Below are 21,328 nucleotides of genomic sequence, written 5' to 3'. Positions count from 1 at the left end.
CTGAGTTCAGACAGCCCTGGACATAAATCCTGGATTTACTACTTGACAAATCATCTTAAACAAAGTTCCTAAGCTCTGTGAGCCTCAGTTTCATCATATTTAGTATGATGAAAATGAGACTTACTTCCCAACTTATTGTAAGGAGGTGATATATAAAGCACTTAACACAATATCTAGCATGTAAGAGCTACTCAGTAAATGGAAGCTACTGTAACAGCAGTAATGATTATTATGTTGTAATAGAGAATTGATACATATTGGCTAAACTAGACTAAAATCAGCATAATAAATCTGTTTTGCTGTCCAGGAAGTTATAATCAAATTGGGGAAAGAAGTCACAGCCCCACACTAACATGATCAACCATTCTAAGCAAAACGTAACATGAATGACAACTTCACAGGTAAGTTCCAAGATTGTCTGAGGAGGAAGAGGTCATTTCTTCCTGGAGTGGAGAGGATATCCCCTTGAAGGACATGTAGGCCCTCAGGAAATCTCAAAAGATGGAATAGCCACAGGAATAGGCCCAGTCTGAACAATAAAGGGTTACTCTCGATTGTTTTTTCTTTCTTTAAAAAAAAAAGAAACTTGTCTTAAATGAGCCATTAATCATTTATTTACTTCACTAATTCCTGATTTCTTTTTTAATTAACTTTTTATTAAAAGGCATTCTAATATGGGGGAAAAATACTGACTTGAAAAGAGACTAAGAGTCTGGTCTGTTAGGACTGGATGATTGTAAAGGAGTGATTTTGCTCCTAGAACCTCCGTGATATCAGCTGCAAATAGTGAAATGCCAGATGTACAGAGTTCATTGACCCCCCCCGACCTTCCAAGGATGCTGGGCCTGGGCCCCACACAGAGGAATGTGTCTGGGCTCGGGGCCAAAGATGGCCACTTTGGCCTTGACTCTATGACACAAGTTACAAAAAATATGTCCTGCGTCATGTTCCTTGTCTGAGCTGGCCACCCTGACGGGCACCTGATAGGAGTTTAGAAACATCCCATCTGTGGGAACAAGAAGAAATAACTCTAAATATTCAAATGTCTAAAACCCTGAGTCGGAACCCAGAGAAACCTTAGGATAAAAGGGAGTCACAGGCATAGAACAATCGGAAGTCTCACTGAGGAAAGGAGGCTTTGCCTCAGAGGTGGACAATCGGCACTCCCACCTGCCATACAAACTATTGGGATTTCCCCGGCTGATTGCGGTGTGGATGTTGTAGGTACCGATTTGTTGTTCCCTTTTATCCCTGCTCCTTGTTCTGTTTCCCTCTATCAATAAACTTTGCTTAAACAACCAACTAGCCTTGGTGGTACCTGCCATTCCTTGCCCTTTGCGGCTGCGGGCAACACCAGATATGTTTTCAACAGGAAAGTTCTAGAAAAGGGTGAGGCAATGAACGCTTTTTTACAACAGATTCAGGAGTAAGTTCATTCGGTAGGTCTAAATGGCCTTTCTCCTTGTCATAAAAATAGAGAAAATCCTTGTGAGTGCTCAACCTCCCACAGCATCCATTCGCCAACAGGCATGGCCATGTCTGGAGGTGGTAATATGGAGAATTTACCTCACTTTCTAATTACTAGGTGCTATCATAGAGACCAGTGCCGGAGATTATACCCATAAAACGACTGACTATCCAAGAACAATTCAAGTTCGAGTGGAACAATTTGGAGAGAGATGGGAAATCAATGGTTGAGAATTTCAAATGGTGATGATAAACCTTCCTCCAAAACTGGAAATGAAAATAAAAAAGGATATTAAAAAAAATGATGGTGAGATGTTATTTTGGCTCTGTTGTGAGTGTGTGTGATCAAGAGTAACTTAGGAAAATCAGGACATTTTCTTTCCCCTTTTTCCTTCATCCCTCTCAATAGGAGAAAGGTGGAAAAATATACTAAATCACTGAATCTGGACTTTCCAGATTCCAATTTTGGAATCTCAGAATCACCGAGTATGTTAGTCTGAAGAATGGCCCTAAGATGTCCATATCTTAATCCTCAGAACATTGCCTTATATGGCAAAGACTTTGCAGATGTGAATAAGGATCTTGAGATGGGGAGAGTATCTTGTATTATCCAGATGGGCTCTAAATATAATCACAGGTGTCCTCATAAGAAGGAAGCTGAGGACCATTTGGCTAAAGAAGAGAAGGCGATGTGACCACAGAGGCAGGAATTAAAGTGATACCATGAGCATAGAGCAACAGCAAGAGCGAAATGGAAACAGCAAGAGGTGAAATGGATAGCCAAACATTCCAATCACACAGTGAAGGAAATTAAGACAAGCCCAGCTATGAGGTTGTAGGGAGAAAAGGGTCAGAGAGAAGGAATGCTACAGAAGCACATTTCATGCCACATAGCTCAGCGCATCTTGGTTGGGCTGTTAGTTATTAAGAAGTTAGAATAGGTCCAGGGAGAAGGGGAAAAGGTTCAAAACTAATCAGGCTCCTGGAAAACAGGGGGCCTTACTGTGATCCACGCGTGTTCCTGCTGTGGGAAGGACCACTCCCCAGGCTGGCGAAGGTGCTTCACCCATTCACTGGTTAGCGTCCTTCCCCAGCAGTGGTTATTCAGCAACCAGTGTGGAAGCATGCGTGCCTACTCCTCTGGAATGGGTATCTGGATCTTTTTTAAACAAGACTAAACAATTGCTCCTTGTTTTTAAAAACTTTTCTGTTTCTGTAGCTATTTTCATGTCCAAGGCAAACGGAGAGCCTTGCCTTGAAACCTTGCCCCTGTTTTGGAACAACTGTAACTCAGCATGACCTTCAAAGGAATTTCCCACCATGGACCCCATATGTCTATATTCCATTTGGAGAAATGGAGGGAAAGAGGAAGAAAAGGAAAAATACAAAGAAAAAGAAGAAAAATAAAACAGGAGCATGGGGGCAAGAAAGTCCGAGAAAGAAAGAGAGAGACCATCGGGTGCTTGTGCGTGACTCTCTTTCATATGGAATTAATGGTGGTTTAATGGGGTATGAAAGGATGTTTTACTGGAAACAATGAGGAACAATTGTCTAGCTCACGTTTCATTTCACAGGTCATTATTGCATTAAGAAGTAAATCGACCAAGTCCGGTAAATAACAGTCTGTGTATTGCCGAGAGCTTCAAACCAACAATTTTAGCCATGGCCAACTAATATCTCTGTCATTTTAACCCTTGCAGGGTAGTGCTAGGGGGCTAAACAATTACAGTCTTCACCCAGCTCTAGCAGGTGAGCATAATTCATTGCCTCTCTAGTCCCTTCTTTTGCAAAACCCAGGAGACCATATTTTAGCATTGTTGTTTTGTTGATTAGCCAGCCTGAGCCCACTGCAGCTCTGGTGGCCTTGAAAAACAGCCCCCATTTTAGTGAGTGCTGCAGGCATCTTTAAACAGACTGCTTCCTCTGCAAAATTAATTGCTGCAGAATGCAGTGTTCCCTCATCTAAGCTTTTGCAAGCTCCTACTCAGCTATTTGGGCGGGCCATAGATGTGTCTGAGAGAGCCAGGGACAATGAGCTGCTTTCCTTTATTATAGAAGGTCGCATTTGTGTCACCAAGCATCATCAGACACTGGACATGTAGGAGCTTCTAATGCCTAAATTCTGGTTCCCTTAACTCAAGGGCAATTGGTGGACGAGGCAAATGCTGGATGCATTTAGAAGCGATAGCATAGTAAATAAATATAGCAAAGAGTTTATAGTAAACAGTCATATTTAAAATACATGTGTAAAATACATATTTCAATGCATATCAAATAAAATATTTTCTTGCCTCAACTTGTAATAAAAATGAGACAAAAATCAGGTTAACAATGATAACGTTACATAATCAGGCAAATAAATCAGGTTATACTGATAATTTTTCCATCAAAACCTGACATTCACCCTGCAGAGTGGATGTGAAATCCTTCACATTTCTACAATAGCTCTGAAACAAGATAAACTAGGTCTTACTTCTTTCCTGAGAGAGAAGAAATCTTTCAGAGGTAGCATCAGTATTCCAACTTAATACCTCTTATTTCTTATTCTTTCACCTTCCACAACTAAAACTAAGGCCTTGCAAAGAACTACGGTAGGCTGAATAATAACCTCTCAATGATGTTTATGCTCTAATCCTGAACATGTGACTATGGCTAAAGGACTTTGCCAATGTGATTAAGGTTATGGCTCTTAAAGTGAGGAAATAATCTGGGTAGGTCCAATCCAACCCTACAAACCCTTAAAAGCAAAGAACTTTCTCTGGCTAGAATCAGAGAGATGCAGCAGAAGAGAGGGCAGGAGAGATTCAAAGCATGAGAGGGACGCAATCCGTCATTGCTGGATTTGAAAGTGAAGGAGATCACAAGTCAGGCAACGTGAGCAGCCGTAGAAGCTGAGCAGGACTCCCCCCCCAACCAGCCTACAGCAAGCAAGCAAATGGGGGCCTCAGGCCTACAATCACATGGAACTGAATTTGGCCAAGTCCCTGGGTGAGATTGGGAACAAATTCATTCCTAGAGACTCCAGACAGGAAAGCAGAACCACCAACATCTTGATTTTGGCCTTAAGAGACTTAAAGCAGAGAAACCAGCCAAATCTACCAGACTTCTGATCTGCAGAACTATGAGATAATACATGAGTGTTGTTTTAAGCCACTAAATTTGTAATAATTTGTTATGGCAGCAATAGAAAACTAATACAAGAACCAGTTAAGATATGATGGTCTAACTGTTCAAGCCATTGCCCCACCTAGAGCCATGATAAATGACAGTAGTGGCGCCAATGAAATAGTGGTCACTAGTATTTACTTAGTGCTTATCCTGAGCCAGGCGTGGGGCTAAGTGTTTTATACGCATTGTGTCTCTTGGAGCTCTAGGATCTGCTCCTTTGCCTCCAAAGTATTCAAGTGGAAAGAGAGAATTAGGGCCTCAATGTGGAGAATGGCTCGTTTCCACATGGGCAATGATCAAGTAAAGTTGCATCTTACCAACATCACCCAAAAGGAAAGAGATTATTATCCACAGCACATAAAAAAATCAGCTTCAACTCCCTTTCTCCATGGCAATTACTTTCAGAAACTTATATTCAATTTTTATTAATATTTCTCCTGTGAGGGAGTTAAGCAAATTGGAATTGGGTCCTACAGGGAGTCTCTAATTCCATAGTACAAAGATTGGCTTCCAGGTCTAGGAAAATTTCTTTTCTTCTGTGTCCCTTTTCTTGACATGCTTTACATAATAACCAACTCATTTTCCAGGATTCTCATTTGTTATATAAATGAGTTTTACTATCATTATTCTTATTAAAATAAGTAATACATATACATGATTTTAAAAAATGGCAACTTCTCCATGGCTCCCTCTGAGCAGTAGCAGTGAGGATCAGGACAGCAGAGCGTAAGAGGCAGAAGTCTTTTCCTTTTCATTGTGTATGTTTTACTATTGTGTTTATTCATTCAACAAAAATCTTTACGATAATTTCTTAAAAGTGGAGTCGCTGAGTCTGGGGAGAGGTCCTTAGACGGTTGGCAGATGCCAGGAGGCTGCAGCAAGTGACATTAGAGAACTGTTTCCCCACACTTCCCACCACTGAAATGGTCACACTTCTCATCATTTCCAATATGATTGCTAAAATAAAAATATGAATAGTAATTATAATAGTATAATTCTTCTCTTAGTAGTAGTGGTGGACACTTTTATGGAGCTTATCTCTTTTAATCCTTACTGTAATCATATGACTATACTTTATTAATGTCTACACTTCCTAAATGAAGAAACGGAGGCTCTGAGAGGATAAGAAACACACTTGGAGTTGCACGGGTAGGAAGTGGACACATTCCAGGCAGCTTGACTCAGTGTAAGAGCTCTTAACTTGCACTTTGGCTATGAGAGAAATTGGGCTTTTTGTATATTTAGTGACATTTGTATTTATTTCTCTGTGAAATTCATTTTGGAATCCTTTGAATATTTTTTGAGTTGGTTTGTTCCTTTTTCTTCTTAAATATTAGTAAGAATTTTTTGGTATATTAAGGAAATTGGCTCTTTCCTATATGAGTTGCAAACTTTTTCCTAGTTTTTTAGTTTAGTTTTTAATATTCTCTGAAGAACTTTTTAATTTTTATATAGTCAAATTTATCAAGTATTTACATATTTATCCTAGATTTTGATTCATGCTAAGAAAGACCTGCATAACTCTGAGTGTATAACTTAACCAATATTTTCTGGTAATTCTATAAATTCATTTTTTATCTTTAATCCTGATAGGATTTACTTTTATAAAGAAAAATATATGAATTCTTAAATTTTTTTCCTGACTGATTAGTCAAATGCCTCAACATCGTTGATTGGATAATTCTTATTTTCCCATGACTTAAAATGTCATCTTTGTTATAAACTAAATACTCAAATGCATTTGGATCTATTTCTGACCTTTTAAAATTTTTATTCCTTCCATATATCTATTTCTAGGATATTTTTAATGATTACATTCAAACTGTCACAATATAGTATTGGTTTTTTACATCTAGTGAGTGTGCAAAGTATGTGGAGAAACAATTGAAAACTAGATCAAAGAATCTTTCAGATCTTTAATATTGAAATGAGAAGGGCTCAACTATAAAATTGTTTGGTACCCATTGGTAAGGCACAAGTGTTTTATTTATCAGTAGGACATACTATTTATTGGTATTTCCTTCCATTGAAATACGCTCACGCACACATATACAAAAATATAAAATAATCAAATAGACAAATATCCATCTGCCTTTAGGCATAAAATAAGCTAGAGTTTGAGCTTCTGCCTCCTAAATCTTTCAATACTATTGTATCAAAGAAACAAAAACAGCGGTGCAGGATTCCCCCATTATTAAAACTTAAAGAATAGGAACACAGTTTACTATTCAATGAAGTTCTGGAACTAATCCAAGGGATAGGGAGCTGGAACAAGAAAGAAAGAAAAGAAAATGAAAAAGAGAAAGAGGAAAGAGAGAGCCAGTATATTATCATGGCGAATAGTTAAGTCATTTCATTTAGTTACAGGTATTCAAAAATAGCCCCTCTTGTGGAACATTGATGTTACTGCTTCTCATATAACAAAGCAGAGAAATATGAATAGACTTCTCAACAAGGAGTCACTAACTTGAGTAGTAAAATTCCTGGTCTCGGAAAACCTTGATGCTTTGTTTGGAGGACTGGGTATGTAAACAGTAGCTCCTGCAAGTGGCAGATAATCAGGGTTAGGCAACTTCTTTCTTTTACTGACTGAGTTATATGCCCTGAACCAATTAGCTGGTCTCTAGAATGGTTTCTAATTCTGGAGTTAGTTTCTAATCCTAGAAACCCAAGATGCATCTGATGACCTATAAAAATGACTTATAAAATGGAATTAAACAGTGATAAATAGAGTCTAGCACGTAGGTTTAAAAAATATCATTTCTCTGCAGTATTTTTCCCTCCAAAAGAAGGGGAGAAAGATATGCATGTGGTACCCATAGCTATATGTAGCTGTTAGGCCTTGGAATATGACTAGTGCAACAGAAGAACTAAATTTTAAATTGCACATCATTTTAATTTAGTATAATTTAAAGTGCAAAACTGATTAGTTATTGGAAAATGTTTAGGTATATTTGAAACAATTCCTATCCATGAATCTAATTTTTCAATTGTAAAGTATGAAATCTAGGTACAGATCAAATATTTCCGATGAAAATGTAGTTTCTGAATTGAGATATGCCGTAACTATAAAATACAAACAAAATTTCAGACATAGTATAAAAATGCAAAATATCTCAATAATTTTATATTGATTAATCTTAACATGATAATATTTTGAATACATTAGATTAAATAAAATATATTATTAAACTTAATTTTATCTGTTTGTTTTTTCTTTTTTACCCTGTCCACTAGAAAATTTACATTACACTTGTGGCTTGCATTTTCATTTCTATTGGACAATTCTCTTTTGGATAGGTAATGCTCTAGTTTCTACATTTTGAAAAAATTCATTGATAAACTTAAGAATGTAAAAAATAAGCCAATCTATGTATGTCAACTATACTTCAATTTAAAAAAAAAGAAATTTAGCAACAAGTATCAAGAACTATAAAATGCTCATATTAATTCATCTGCTAATTTTACTTCCGGTAACATGAATTCTAAGGAAACAATCACTAAGAAGAAAGGGGAAAAGACTTCTGCACAAACTATTTTCATGGCATTATCTAGAACGAGAAATAATGTTCCATAATAGAGGAATGGTTACGTAAATCGTGATGCTTCCGTTTACTGGGTGGAAGGATGATGTGGCTGCCACGAAGAATAACAATTGTGAAGACTATGTAGCTTCCTTTTTTTAAAAAAATTGATACTTCTTTGCACCAAAGGACAAAATCAACAGAGTGAAAAGGCAACTTATGGAATGGGAGAAAATGTTTGAAAATCATATATCTGACAAAGGATTAACATCCAGAATATATCAAGAACTCCTACAACTCAGCAAGAACAGTAGAAAAACAAATAACCTGATCAAAGAATGGGCAAAGGATATCGATAGACATTTCTCCAAAAATGATACACACATGGCCAACAAACATACGAAAAGATGCTCACCATCACTAATCATTAGAGAAACACAAATCAAAACCATGATAAGATACCGCCTCTCACGCATTAGGATAGCTACTATTGAAAACAACCCAAAAACCCAAAATGGAAAATAACAAGCGTCAGTGAGGATGTGGAGAAACTGGAACTCTTGTGTACTATAGTTGGGAGTACAAAATGGTACAGCTGCCATGGAAAACATATAGAGGTTCCTCAAAAACTTAAAAATAGAACTACCATAAGATCTAGCAATCTCATTTCTGGGTATATATCCAAAAAGAACTGAAAGCAAGATTTTGAAAGATATTTGCACCCCCATATTCATTGCAGTATTATTTAAGAGATGGAAACAACCTAAATGTTCATCAATGGATGAACAGATAAAGAAAATGTGGTATATAAATACAATGAAATATTACTCAGCTTTAAAAAGGAAGAAAATCCTGACACATGCAACAACATGGAATAATCATTAGAACATTATATTAAGTGAAATAAGCCGGTCACAAAAAGGCAAATACCATGATTCTGCTTATATGAGGTATCTGAAGTAGCCAAATTCATAGAAACGGAAAGAAAAATGGAGGTTGCCAGAGGCTAGGGAAGGGAGAAAAGGGGAGTTGTTTAATAGACGTAGAATTTCAGTTTGGCAAGATGACAAAGTTCTGGAATCCTGTTTCACAGCATTGTGAATATACTTAACACCACTGAACGGTACATTTAAAAATGGTTAAGATGGCAAATTTTATGCTATGTGTTTTATACCACAATTTAAATTTTTTTAAGACTCAATAAATATGAATTGAGTGCTAAAAAAAATAATAAGCCAGTCAGGAAAGCGAAGATCTAAAAAGCAAGCTGTTATATGCTGACTAACAGAGCGAATTTAGAATATCTGTGCTTGGAAGAGGCATATGGGGTTATTATAAGATCACTATTTTACTGTCTCTGAATATGGAAAAGGCTGTAATATGGAAAGAATTAGAGTCATACTCTGCCACACCAGAAGGCAAACTAGGTCACTGGGTAGAAATCATAGAAAGATCATCCTAACAATCGAAATTGTTCAAAATATCTTAGGCAGTCATAAGGGAGAGCACGCCCACTTCCTGGGAAAGTTACAGGTAGAGGCCATCTATGCAATGAATGGGAAGTGGAACAGGTTGACCTTCAGGGAACCATCCAAGTGAAAGATGCTGTAATTTTATCTCTTTCCAACTGGCACGTATTCCTGCAAACTAATGGATTAACATGAGGCAATATTTCCAAAATTCATTCTGCAGTACTAATTCCAAGGGACACTAATGTGTAGTAAGAACAAGTATTCTCTAGCTAAAAAGTTTGAGAAATACTGGATAACACAAATTTAAATAGTGTTTTTTAATTTAATTGCAGGACTTATCAGAAACTTTAATTATTTTTTTTTTTTGAGGAAGATTAGCCCTGAGTTAACTACTGCCAATCCTCCTTTTTTTGCTGAGGAAGGCTGGCCCTGAGCTAACATCCATGCCCATCTTCATCTACTCTATATGTGGTACGCCTGCCACAGCATGGCTTGACAAGCAGTGCCATGTCTGCACCGGGATCTGAACCCGTGAACTCTGGGCCGCCGAGACGCAGAATGTGCAAACTTAACCGCTGCGCCACCAGGCTGGCCCCAGAAACTTTAATATTTTAATGCACATGGTGAATCTCCAAAATGGGAATAGTCAGAGTTTTCAACATTTATTTGTCCAAGGGTCACATTTTCCAGAATCTCCTGAGATTAGTGAATGGGGAACATTCTTTGACAATGCTAAAACAAATGTACATTAAGTATATCCAGAAAATTTACTTTGTGGAATAGTTGACTAGCAAACTAAATGTGAATTCTTGACTTTTTCAGTCATTTATTCACCCATTTATTCCCTCATTCAGCAAACATTTACTGAGCATATATTATGTTCCAGAGATTATACTAAAACTTCCAAGATGTTTGCCTTCAAGGTACTCACAGTCTGGTGAGTAGGCAGGCTTGTCAGGCAATGGCAGGGGAGCATGAGATGTGTTCTGATGGAACTGAATGATAAGAAAAGCAAAGATATAAAGAGGCAGAGACTCAACTGCATGTAGAAGCCAGGGAACATTCCATAGGAGGCTGCTATGCTGCAACACAGAGGACAACCCTGTGTCTGCTGCTTCTAAACACAACTCTTTTACTTGCCTCTTTCATATATGCCCTTTAAAGCTTCACCCAATGGCCTAGGCTCATGGCAAATTCCATTCCTTTCTAGAGCCTTTGTCTCTATCCCTCACTATACGTGATCTCTCCAGTGTACTTTGTGCCAATTTTATACCAACTACTTTTCTCCTTTTTGTAACATGGACATTCTACCCCGACACATAAGGGCAGGAATGGTTTCTTATCTACCTTGATGTCACTTCTAAGAGTATATAGTGCTTTGTTCTCGCTGGGCACTCCATAAACATTTGTCTAAGTTGCAAAAAAAAAAAAAAAATACCCTACATCAATGCATCGAGGGAAAGAGGAAGCTACAGATAAATTACCGTAATAAATTTTTGATCTCATGACCAAAGCTTCCATTCCACCCTCATCACACAACCTCCAGTGGTTACCACTGGCAAAATGCTTTTCCTGGCTAAGTCCATTTAGTTTGTACATGGTGGAAGAGGGCTACACATATATATGAAGAAGAGAATGTAAATGAAGTTTTTTGTGGTTATTACGTTGCCTTTGTAATTGCCTTACAGTAATTGATAGTTATTTTTTAAAATCTAAAAATCTATTTACTACCATATAAAGTGGAAATATGTGAATTATTCTGTTAAATATATCTCTGTACTGCACCCCACCAGATGATTCAGACCACATGATGATAATTATCTAGAAGTGGTTACGAGCCCAGACTGTGGAGTCAGACAAATAGAGATTTAAATCTTGGTTCTGCACATTCTAGCTGTGGGACCATGAAAAATTAGTTAACTTCTCTAAACCCCTATTTCTTCAAATGCTGAAATGGGATAATAATCCCTACATGTTAAGGTTGTTGAAAGGATAAATGGGAATGTTTATAAACCACTTAGCATAATGCCTGGCACATGGAATATGCTAGATAAATGGTAACTATTATTATTGCTAGTTGGGGTGGATAATTGCTGGAATAATTACACAGTCTCACTTTTCTTTGTTCTGTGTAGACAGAGCTTTGTGTGTGAGAAAGCTGATAGATCTAAGAGAGCTAACATCTGAGAATATAGAGAAAGAAGGAAGAAAACAGAAGGACGGTAGCATGTATAGTACAGTGGGGGTGAAAACATAGGTTCAGTCTCGAATCTTCTATTAGCCATGTGACTTGGGCAAGTTATCTAATGTCTCTATATCAGTTTCCACATCTATGAGACGGAGGCAATAGGAAGATTTCTCTCATAGGGGAGAGCCTGTTGATGGCATTAAATGAGATAATTCATCTGAAGGTCTTAGACAGAGTCAGAAACATGGCAGATACTCAAGAAGTATTAGATTTTAACAGGAGATTTGAGGAACGAGATAATCACAGGAATAAAATATCTAGATTGAAGAAAGGAAAAGGAAATTGCTCCCATGGATCAGATGCCTCTTCACATCATCCTTTACAAATCACACACGAAAATCATTCCACTTCACAGTATGGACTATTTCAAATGCAATCAAACGCTGTTATGCCGTTCACTGCCTGGAGACCAGGCCAGCCACAGCGGAGCGAGAGAATAAGGTGAGGCAGAGGTGTCTCTGGGTCTTACAAAGTATTACCGGAAGCTTTATCCTCCTCTGCTTGGGATAGAAATCCCCGCAGCCACATATCCCAAAGAGTCTAATATTTTCTGAGACTCCACTGTGCCTTTATATTTTAATACCCTGACATCTGGAATCCTAAAAGTCTAATGTTTAACCATAAATATCTGCTGAGATTAAAGAGCTATATACCAAGTTTCAATCTTTGGGGCCTATAATTGCTTGGGAAAAGAGAATGGTATTTCCCCCTCTAGCTAGAAGAAAAAGACCTCTGCCAGCACAGATACTGGCAGACAAATTTTCTAACAACCGTTTCCTCTCTCCATTCTCTCCCCTTATTTCCTCCCTCCCTCTCCCGCTCCCGTTTTATAATACCATCTTGCTGTCATTCCCAGGACAAATGGGAAGAAAGGGAAGCCTAGAAAGCTTAAAGAAAAGACACATTTCAAGATCTAGCAAGAAAAAATTGAGAAAATGCTAGCCACTCTCTGCTTGTCAAGCAGCCGAGCCTCCGTCTCCACATTACTGGAGCGTTCCCATTATTCAGCTAGAAACCACTTCATCACTCCATGGCTGACAGTCAAATGCCAGCTTTATTTGCTTTTTTATCAAGCTAATCTCTTATTTTTGATTTGAGGCCAGTTACTGTTAAGGTCTCTACAACGGTTTATAACTTTCTTTCTCAAGAATTGTCCAAGAAGTAACACAATTTGAAAAATGTTTCTCCTCCTTTCACGGTAAAGAATGGGAAACTCGCACCTGCCCCGAAGTGGCTTTGGTCAGAAGTCCTGCTCAGACCACAGTCCTTTGCTGGGAATGAGGTCAGGCAAGTGTGGGAAAAGCTTATCATGAGTTCAGGTTTCTAATATAACGAGTCAATGTAGAATTTAAAAAATAAACTTAGCATTGAACCCATTTTTATCCAGCGATGTATTATGAAAGTAACAATTTGAGGTCATTCAACTCACTTCAATACTAGGAAAAAGAATCTATGTTAAAAAAAGGCTTAATGTATTCTTATTATCCAAAGACAATTTAGATTGTAAATACTTGTGTATCTGTTTAGTCGATGGTCTTTTCACTTTCAGAATATATCCAGTGTGTATATAACAAGTATGTTTATGTCTGTTGGTATTTGGCACAGAGAGCTAACTCTTGACTTTTCATGAGAAATTGCAACTGCCCACTTTTTATATTAAAAATATTAATTGTTGTCTTAACATCCTACTTACTTCAAAGGGCGTATATAACTCTAGAATAGGGATTCTCAAACCTTAGCACAGCAGAATCACTTGAGGAGGCTGTGTGTGTGTGTGTGTGTGTGTGTGTCTGTTTTTAAACACAAACACCTGGGCCTCACACACATCTATTGACTCAAAATCCCCCCAACATGCAAATGAACATTTAATGTTCTAGATGATTCGATGATAAGCCAGTTGGGAGCCACTGTTCTAAGCATACCAAATTTATTGGCAGGAGAACAAAGGTTTCTGTTTCGTTTTGTTTGTTTTAAAATGTATAGTCTACCTAGGACCAATTCTTTTAAAAATACAATATAAATTATCAGACCAATTAGACATAAAAAATAAAAGCCTTAGGTTTTATTTATTAGATTCAACAGACATGAAATTACTCTGTCAAAATGCTGTTTCTAAATGATACATTTCTGTCATTATCTCGTTGTAGACTGGTGCGAGAGTTTGTGGGCCAACACAGGTCAGTGGATCACTCAGGCAGTCGCACATCTCTAGGGCCCACTTCTCTTCAGCTTCCTAACTGCACGGCCTGCTCCCAGTCTTGCTCCCACCCATTATCCACGTGCTCCACAGCAGCCTGTATGATCTTTCCAGAGAATGAATAAAATCCTGCCATCACCCTTCTTAAAACCCTCTAACACCATCCTGTTCAATTACTCTGGCCTATAAAGGAGCTGGCTCCTGTCTGCCTCCAATGACTCCCCCTCTCATTAACTGCACACCAGTTGCACTGGTCTCCTTTCCACCCACTCCAGAGACACACTGAGGCCATTCTTGTCTCAGAGCCCCTGCTCTGGCTGGTCCCTCTCCGTGGAAAGCTCCTCCCTCTGCTCAGAGCAGTGACTCCTTGCTTCTCATTCAGGACTCATTTGAAATGTAACTCTATTTCAAATAACTTCATTACACACACACACACGCGCACACACACACACACACAGCTCAAACTACCTCTCTAGCCCCAAACTCTCTTTTATCTTCTTCATAGCTGTCATCATTGTTGGCATATTTTTATTAATATATATATATACACACACTGGAACATAAGTTTGATGAAAGCAGGAATGTGTCCTGTTCACAATTATGGTTCCCATCCTTGGAAAGGCACTGGTAGACAATAGGTGGTTAAAAATGCATTTGCTGAATGAATGAAAATGCCATTTTCAGCACTTAGCACGTAAAGGGTGTTGGTGTTCAAGGAATGATAGCTTCTGTTTTACCTCCCTTCTGCTTTCTTCTTCATGGCTGAGAAATTGTAAAATGCCATTGAAACTAAAGTTCTGATTTCTCAGTCCTCTTCTGACAACACTGGTGTGCCACATGCATGAACTGGTCTGAGAGGTGATGCCATCCATTCGTAGTCTGGGACAGACAGGAAATGAGTAAGAAGCTAGACTGGGAAGCTCTGGTATCTATCTAGTCCTACCCAAATGTGATATTAATTTCAAGACTCTGTTTTTATAAATGATTTTGGATTTGGGGACTATCAGATGCCTCCATAATCAAAAGAAATCCTTTCCAGAATAAAATGCAAATGGTTCTTAGAGCGTCTCCTGCTTGAGATTAGCTGCCTTACATTCTAGTGCCACGCATGTTTCAAAGTTGGCTGCAAATGCAAACTTACAGATAAGTACAAAACAAAATTAACAGCTCACTTTTCCCCTGGCTACACACCCTGCATTACACAGATAGCAAAACCCACTGGCACAGTATTCCTCACAGCCGATCCACAGGGATAATTTTTGCTCCTAATGCCGAAGTACATGACAATATGCTGGGACCTATGGATATGTGAGTGGGTAATTTTGCCTGTGAACTTATAGGTGAAAATAAGTTTGGTATTTTTCAAGTTAAAAATAAACCTCAAAGGCAATGGACTCCTAACTTTTTGTTAATAAAATAAAGAAAGGACAGAAGGGTATGTCAAACCACACCATTTGGAATACATATGAGAGTTGGTTCCAGTGTCTCCATGTCCATCTTTGCTGCCCTGCTCTCCCTGTTTTACAGAAGATCACAGATTCTTGTCTTGAAGAGGGAAAATACAAAACAGACACTAATTCTCTTAAGATTAAATTTGTGCTTTTCTCTTCCACCGGATTGTAGACAGGAATTGGAGAGTAATATAGAAGAAAATGGTTTAAAAAATAAAAGGGACTTGAATTAGGGAAGGGATCTATTTATATTTTGGAAGTCAAAGGAAAACACTACAGTCCTTTATACCCAGAAGGCACCATTTACTATGTGTTGTCTCCTCTATTGCAAGAGGCCACAGATTGTATTTTTAGTACAGTAAACAGCAGATTATACTGTGGGAATCCTTAAAGTGGGAACCCATAGCAATCTCATTTAAAATGTTATAAAGCTTTCAAACATCAGGAGTTTAAGGCAGTCAGTGGTATACACCTTCCTATATGCATTTCAGCCACTCACACATGTCCTCATGCTCGTCCACACACTGATAATAAACAGTATATAATATTATAATACCTGCTGGAGTTTTACCATTGAATCATGTTTCACAACCAAGACAGAGAGTGGTAAAAAATAAAATATATAGCATTACAACCAGCAGCAAGAGCATGTTTTTGCCCACACAGTGTACTTATACCATGTGGTAACCACCTAAGAGTTCATCAAAAGAATCTTATTATTCATACCTTAGTGTGAGTATTTGATCGACATTTTAGAGCTCCTGTTTGTAACAGACATTTTCAATGCCACACCTCTGTTTTTGGCACTCCCCTCGGCACACCAAAGACTGCTACTGTAAAAACCTATGACTCCCTTCTGAGAAAGGTTTTTCCTGGTCATAGGAAAGAGCACAATTGGCCTGTGTTCAGGGACAGCCAAAGGGCAGGATGGTTAATGACCCGGAAGTATCCCTCAGCTAATGATGAGTAAGGATTTGAAGTATAAATACTTTAGCTTCTTCATGGCTTAGCTGGGATAATTTGGGGTGATGTTCCCATGGTCTCCTGGAGTTCCCTACCAGATCTGAACTCCCTACCAAACTTGAATTCCACAGTGGTACCCAGTTTGATAACATACCCTCTACTGGCTTCATTCATTTCCCTGTCTCACCTCCCCCCCCCCCCCACTTCTCTACTTTCCTGAGTTCACGCCCCACATAAACTACTTGGACTCCAAGCCTTGTATCAGGGTCTGCTTCTGGGGCAACCAAAACTAAGAAACGATCAATCTTCTATCCTTATTCTTTTTTGAAAAGTAATTTTCATTCAATACCCTGGAACACATATCCCTTGCTACTGATTCAACAGAAATATGATCCTCATCAAAAACTACAAGTTTAGGCAAGCCCCACAATTATTCATGTACTTATTTTAAAATACAAAGATGTTTTCTCAATAGCATAAACACCTGCAACAGAGGGATGATTCTTAAAACAGAATTCTTACTTTTACGTAAAACAGATTCTTATTACAGAAGGCTATTTGAGTAGGTCTAGTGGTAAATAGGACAGTAACTGCCTATCATTTTTTCTCTTATTATTCTGCACATATTTTCTGAATAAGTACATTTCCTTGAATTTCATTCTTCTGTGCAAAAATGAATTTGCCGGTTATAATCAACAGATATAACCAACATATCAAAATGAATATTTACTCAGTATGTTCCATGCATTCAGCACTGACTTTTTAAAACCTATACTGTAGTCCCCACAGTTTGTCACTCTGTTGCAAAGATAAGCCTTCAACCTATGAAAATATTTAAGAAAAATACGAAGTGTTGAAGCATGTAATTGTATGATAATTAAAAGACTTATGTAGAAACTTCTCTAAATGCCAAATGCTATAAAGTAGCAATTGTTCAAATGCAAGAAAGGTGGAAACAAATAAAGAGATACCTAAAAACACCTTGGTTCCAGGATTCCATATTACAGATAAATCCTTATAAACCAATGACCTGAAGGCCTCAGATTCTTCCTCATGTTCTTGAATGGTTTGGGGCAAACAGCATTAATGTTCTCTTTGGTTATCAATAATTCATTCACTTGATCAGTCCATCAACAAATATTTGTTGAACACTTCCCAAATATACAGCAATGAACAGGACAAAATTCTTGCCCTCCTCAAGTTTGCATTTTCTAAAAGGGTAAAGAGTAAATCAACAACTAAACAAGTACATTTATAACATAATTTCAAGTAATGGAACTCTGACAAAAAATAAAGCAGGCATTACAGGGATGGAGAATAATGGAGGGATGATTATTTTAGATAGACTGGTCAGGGATGGCTTCTCTGAGGAGTTATCATTTGAACAGAAGGAGCCAGCTCTGCAAAGTGAGAACAGGGTATTTCAGGCAGAGGAAATAGCCACTGCAAAGGCCCTGAGGGAGAGATAAGCTTATCATGTTAATGGAGAAGTAAGACCATGATGAGTAAGTAAAAGGGTGTCACAGAAGACGAAGTGAGAGAGGTAGGCAGGACTCAGACACTATAATAAGACTTACAGGCTTGTCGTTTGGACTTCATTCTGAGGGGGATGGAAAGCCACAGAAAGTTGAAAAGATCACTCTGGCTATCATGTGAAAAATAGACTATAGGATACAGGAATGGAAGAAAGAAGATCAGTTAGAAGGCTAGTCCCTTGTCAGGTGAGAGATGATGATGGTTAGAAGCGGGAGAGTCTGGGTTAAGAAGAAGAAGAAAGGATCACACCTAGATTTTGTTAAATTAAATGAGGTTATAATGAGTGATGGCACCAATCACTGAGATATAGTCAACTAGGCAAGAAGCAGGTTGCGGATGGGCACAGAGAGCAAGAATCCCATCTGGGGCATGTTAAGTCTAAGAGGCAGATTATCCCTCCCAGTGGAGTCAGTTGGATACACCAGACCAAAGTTCAGGGTCAAGTCTAGGCTGGAGATATAAATGGAAAGTCATCAGCGTTAAATGGTATTTCAACCTTGGATTTGGGAGCATGATTAGGGAGAAAAGAAAATAGATCTGAGGACATAGTCCTGGGACATTCATATGTTCAGAACTTAAAAGAGGAAAAGGAGACTAGAAGAGAAGTCTGAAAAGAATAAAGCACTGAAGGCAGAAGAAAGCCAGGGAAAATTTCAAATAGAAATTTTCAAATGGAAACTCAGATCTTATTGTTTGTGGACTAGAAAGACGATGATCTCTCCAGGGCTCCAGCTATAAAAATTGATAGCTAAATGGGCTTTGGTTGTATAAGCAAGAAGAAGAAGAAATTTTGATCACAGCCCCTGGGGACAATTAGAAGATGGAGAAAAGGAAGACAAACTGCATGCCATCTACTCAAGCACGGTCTCCACAGGGAGAGCCTTTAAGTCCTGGTGCAAGAGAAGGGTAGACTCAGAAGCCAGAGGAGCTGGTTCCATGGCAGACACTGTGAAACGCTGAGCACTCAGCCCTGCTTCAGGCCTAGGCGACCGAGCTAGTTAGGTGACTGTCCTCCTCACTTGCACACAGAGCTGGGTATTGGGAACCTGTGCCTTTGACATAGTCACAGGCAATCTCTTGGAAAGCACAACAGTGATGTCACGACATCTCCTCATCACTCAACATTCCAGTGATACAGGTGAGTTGAGCAGCATATTAGCACAGACTCCAACTCTATAACTCAGTTCTTCTCCAGGACATTCTGTTCCCACTAGACAACCCAGCCAAACCAGCTCCTTCACATGCCTGCTCCCTCTACTGGAGGCTTCGAGTTCAAATGTGACTGACCTGTGTTGAAGAAGGACCCAGTCCATTCAGCCTCGATTTTAGGAAATACAGAAACTGGTGGAGGCAAACCCAGGGCTCTCCCATCCAGATCCTTAAAGAGATACTTTCTTGGGCTTTCACAATCCAATTCAGGGCAGACCAGTATTCCTAAATCTTTCCTGTGAAGACAGACAGAAAGCAACTCTCTCATTTGATGACAAGCAGCAAAAAGAAAACATGTTGGTAGTACTGACCTTATGAAAAATAAATTCAACAGGATTTTATATTAATAATGTTACATAAATATGAAATAAAACTCTATAGAAAATGTTATTTCCCAATTATATGGTCAAGAAGAAAGACATCCTTATTAAACAAATATTCTGGATATCTGGATATATAATCTTTACTTAGACTGCTAATTTTCTAAGATGCGGGATATAATAAAATGCTCCTAATTCTAATATCTACTGAATATAATGTCATCATTTCTTTATGGAACTTTGGGGCCTTGCAGTAATTTAATATTATCACTATAAATATCAATTATATTTGTGTTATACACAAACAAGGTAAAAATAGATAATCTCATTCAACAAATATCTGTATAAAACCTACTACTTACAGGTTGGGAAATACAATGGTGATAAATATAGATATGGTTCCCAGACTTCCAGAATTTAGAGTCAGGCAGGGTTTATAAACAAGTTATGGACAATTCTAACATTGATTTATAGAGAACTTATTTGATTTCCCCTGGTCTAATACTTTTAGGTACCTTCAGTAATAATATTAAATATTTATTTTATGCCAACCAGGTACAGTACAAAGAATCAGATGCTAATATCATTTAGCGTTAAAACTATTTCAGCCCATAGGTAAGACATGAACATAAGGAAAGTTGGACAGTAGAAGAAAAATGACAGAATAACACAAATTACATACCTAATAATGTTCAGGCACCAAAAGTGGCTCAGGGAAAGCCATCAAAAAGAGATTGGTATTGGGCCAAACACATAAACTTTTTAATTAGGGTGATTTTTCTTGATTCTTTTCTTCCAATTAAAGGAGTTTGCCAATGTTGTGGGAAAGAAAACGTAACCCATTATCTTTGCTCCCAACTTTCCCTCTCCTTTTTATGGCCCAAAATTCGTTAGCTAGCTTTCAGATCTTTGAATAAAACTATAGTTCTTGAGCTAGAGTAGTTCTTAAACATATGATCTGGTCTGACCGCCAATATCTGCTAAGCCACATCGTTCAGTTCAGGGATTCCTGACAGCTGACATGGTCTCCTTCTACCCACTGGTTCCTACAAGGGCTCCCAGGCTTCCTTCTGAAGACTAGTGACACCACACTCCATGAAAGATTTAAGAATTGGGGTCAATATTTTCCAGTGATTGAAAACATACCAAAGAAATAGCTCTAGTAAAGACAAAACAATAAAACAATATCAATAAAACTTGCACTCCATCACTTCTGCTCCTTTTATTAGCCGGAGAAGGTCACATGGCTGAGCCCAGATCCAAGGGAGAGAAGTACCCTCTGCCTCTTTAGTGAGAGAGATTGCAACAATCATACATCAAAGGGAATAAACATGGAGGGGTAAAGAATTAGGACATTCAATCAATCTACCCTACTTTTCCAGCAGGACTTACTTCTATTCCCATTGATAATTTTATTTTTTTAAAACATGCTTAAGGATTTGAAGAATTTCCAAATACTTCATAAGTATAGCTTATTATAAATACTAAAACTGGCACCTGGTTTGTAAAGGAGGAAAGTAGAACTTGTTTTTATCTTTGATCTTTAGCATCCTGGTCCTCTCTGCTGTTATTGGGTGCATGATTCCCACGTTCTCTGCATTGGGCAGAATGCAGACATCTAGGTCATCACTATAGCAACTCTTCACAAAACTAGAAAAGGTGACGTCTGAAAAAAATTTTAAGATATTGTAACATTAGATCATGTAAACTATCAACCACCAATACAGACTACCCAACTACATATTCTTGTACTAATGTATGTCCAGGAGTTAG

General features: G+C 38.2%; 1 protein-coding gene across 10 annotated transcripts in view; it reads right to left on the bottom strand.

Annotated features, from left to right (window-relative positions):
• PKHD1 (PKHD1 ciliary IPT domain containing fibrocystin/polyductin) overlaps positions 1-21,328 on the bottom strand; it is a 416,955-nt gene that overhangs the window by 94,648 nt on the left and 300,979 nt on the right. For 9 of the 10 annotated variants that reach the window (XR_006532025.2, XM_044776842.2, XM_044776843.2 and 6 more), the window contains 2 exons: positions 21,053-21,221; positions 19,314-19,471 (listed from right to left, as the gene is read on the bottom strand). Coding sequence is in view for 9 of the 10 variants with exons in the window: in XM_044776842.2 (XP_044632777.2) it covers positions 19,314-19,471; positions 21,053-21,221 (327 nt within the window). In the remaining variant the exon portion in view is untranslated. Of the gene's footprint in view, positions 1-13,928; positions 14,956-19,313; positions 19,472-21,052; positions 21,222-21,328 lie in introns of those variants that run through there. The other variant, XM_044776844.2, reaches the window with a different exon arrangement.

Source organism: Equus asinus, chromosome 8 (genome assembly GCF_041296235.1).
Source record: "Equus asinus isolate D_3611 breed Donkey chromosome 8, EquAss-T2T_v2, whole genome shotgun sequence".
Lineage (NCBI taxonomy): Eukaryota > Metazoa > Chordata > Mammalia > Perissodactyla > Equidae > Equus > Equus asinus.
Note: the sequence above shows the minus strand (reverse complement) of the source record. Positions and strands in the feature narration are given on the sequence as shown.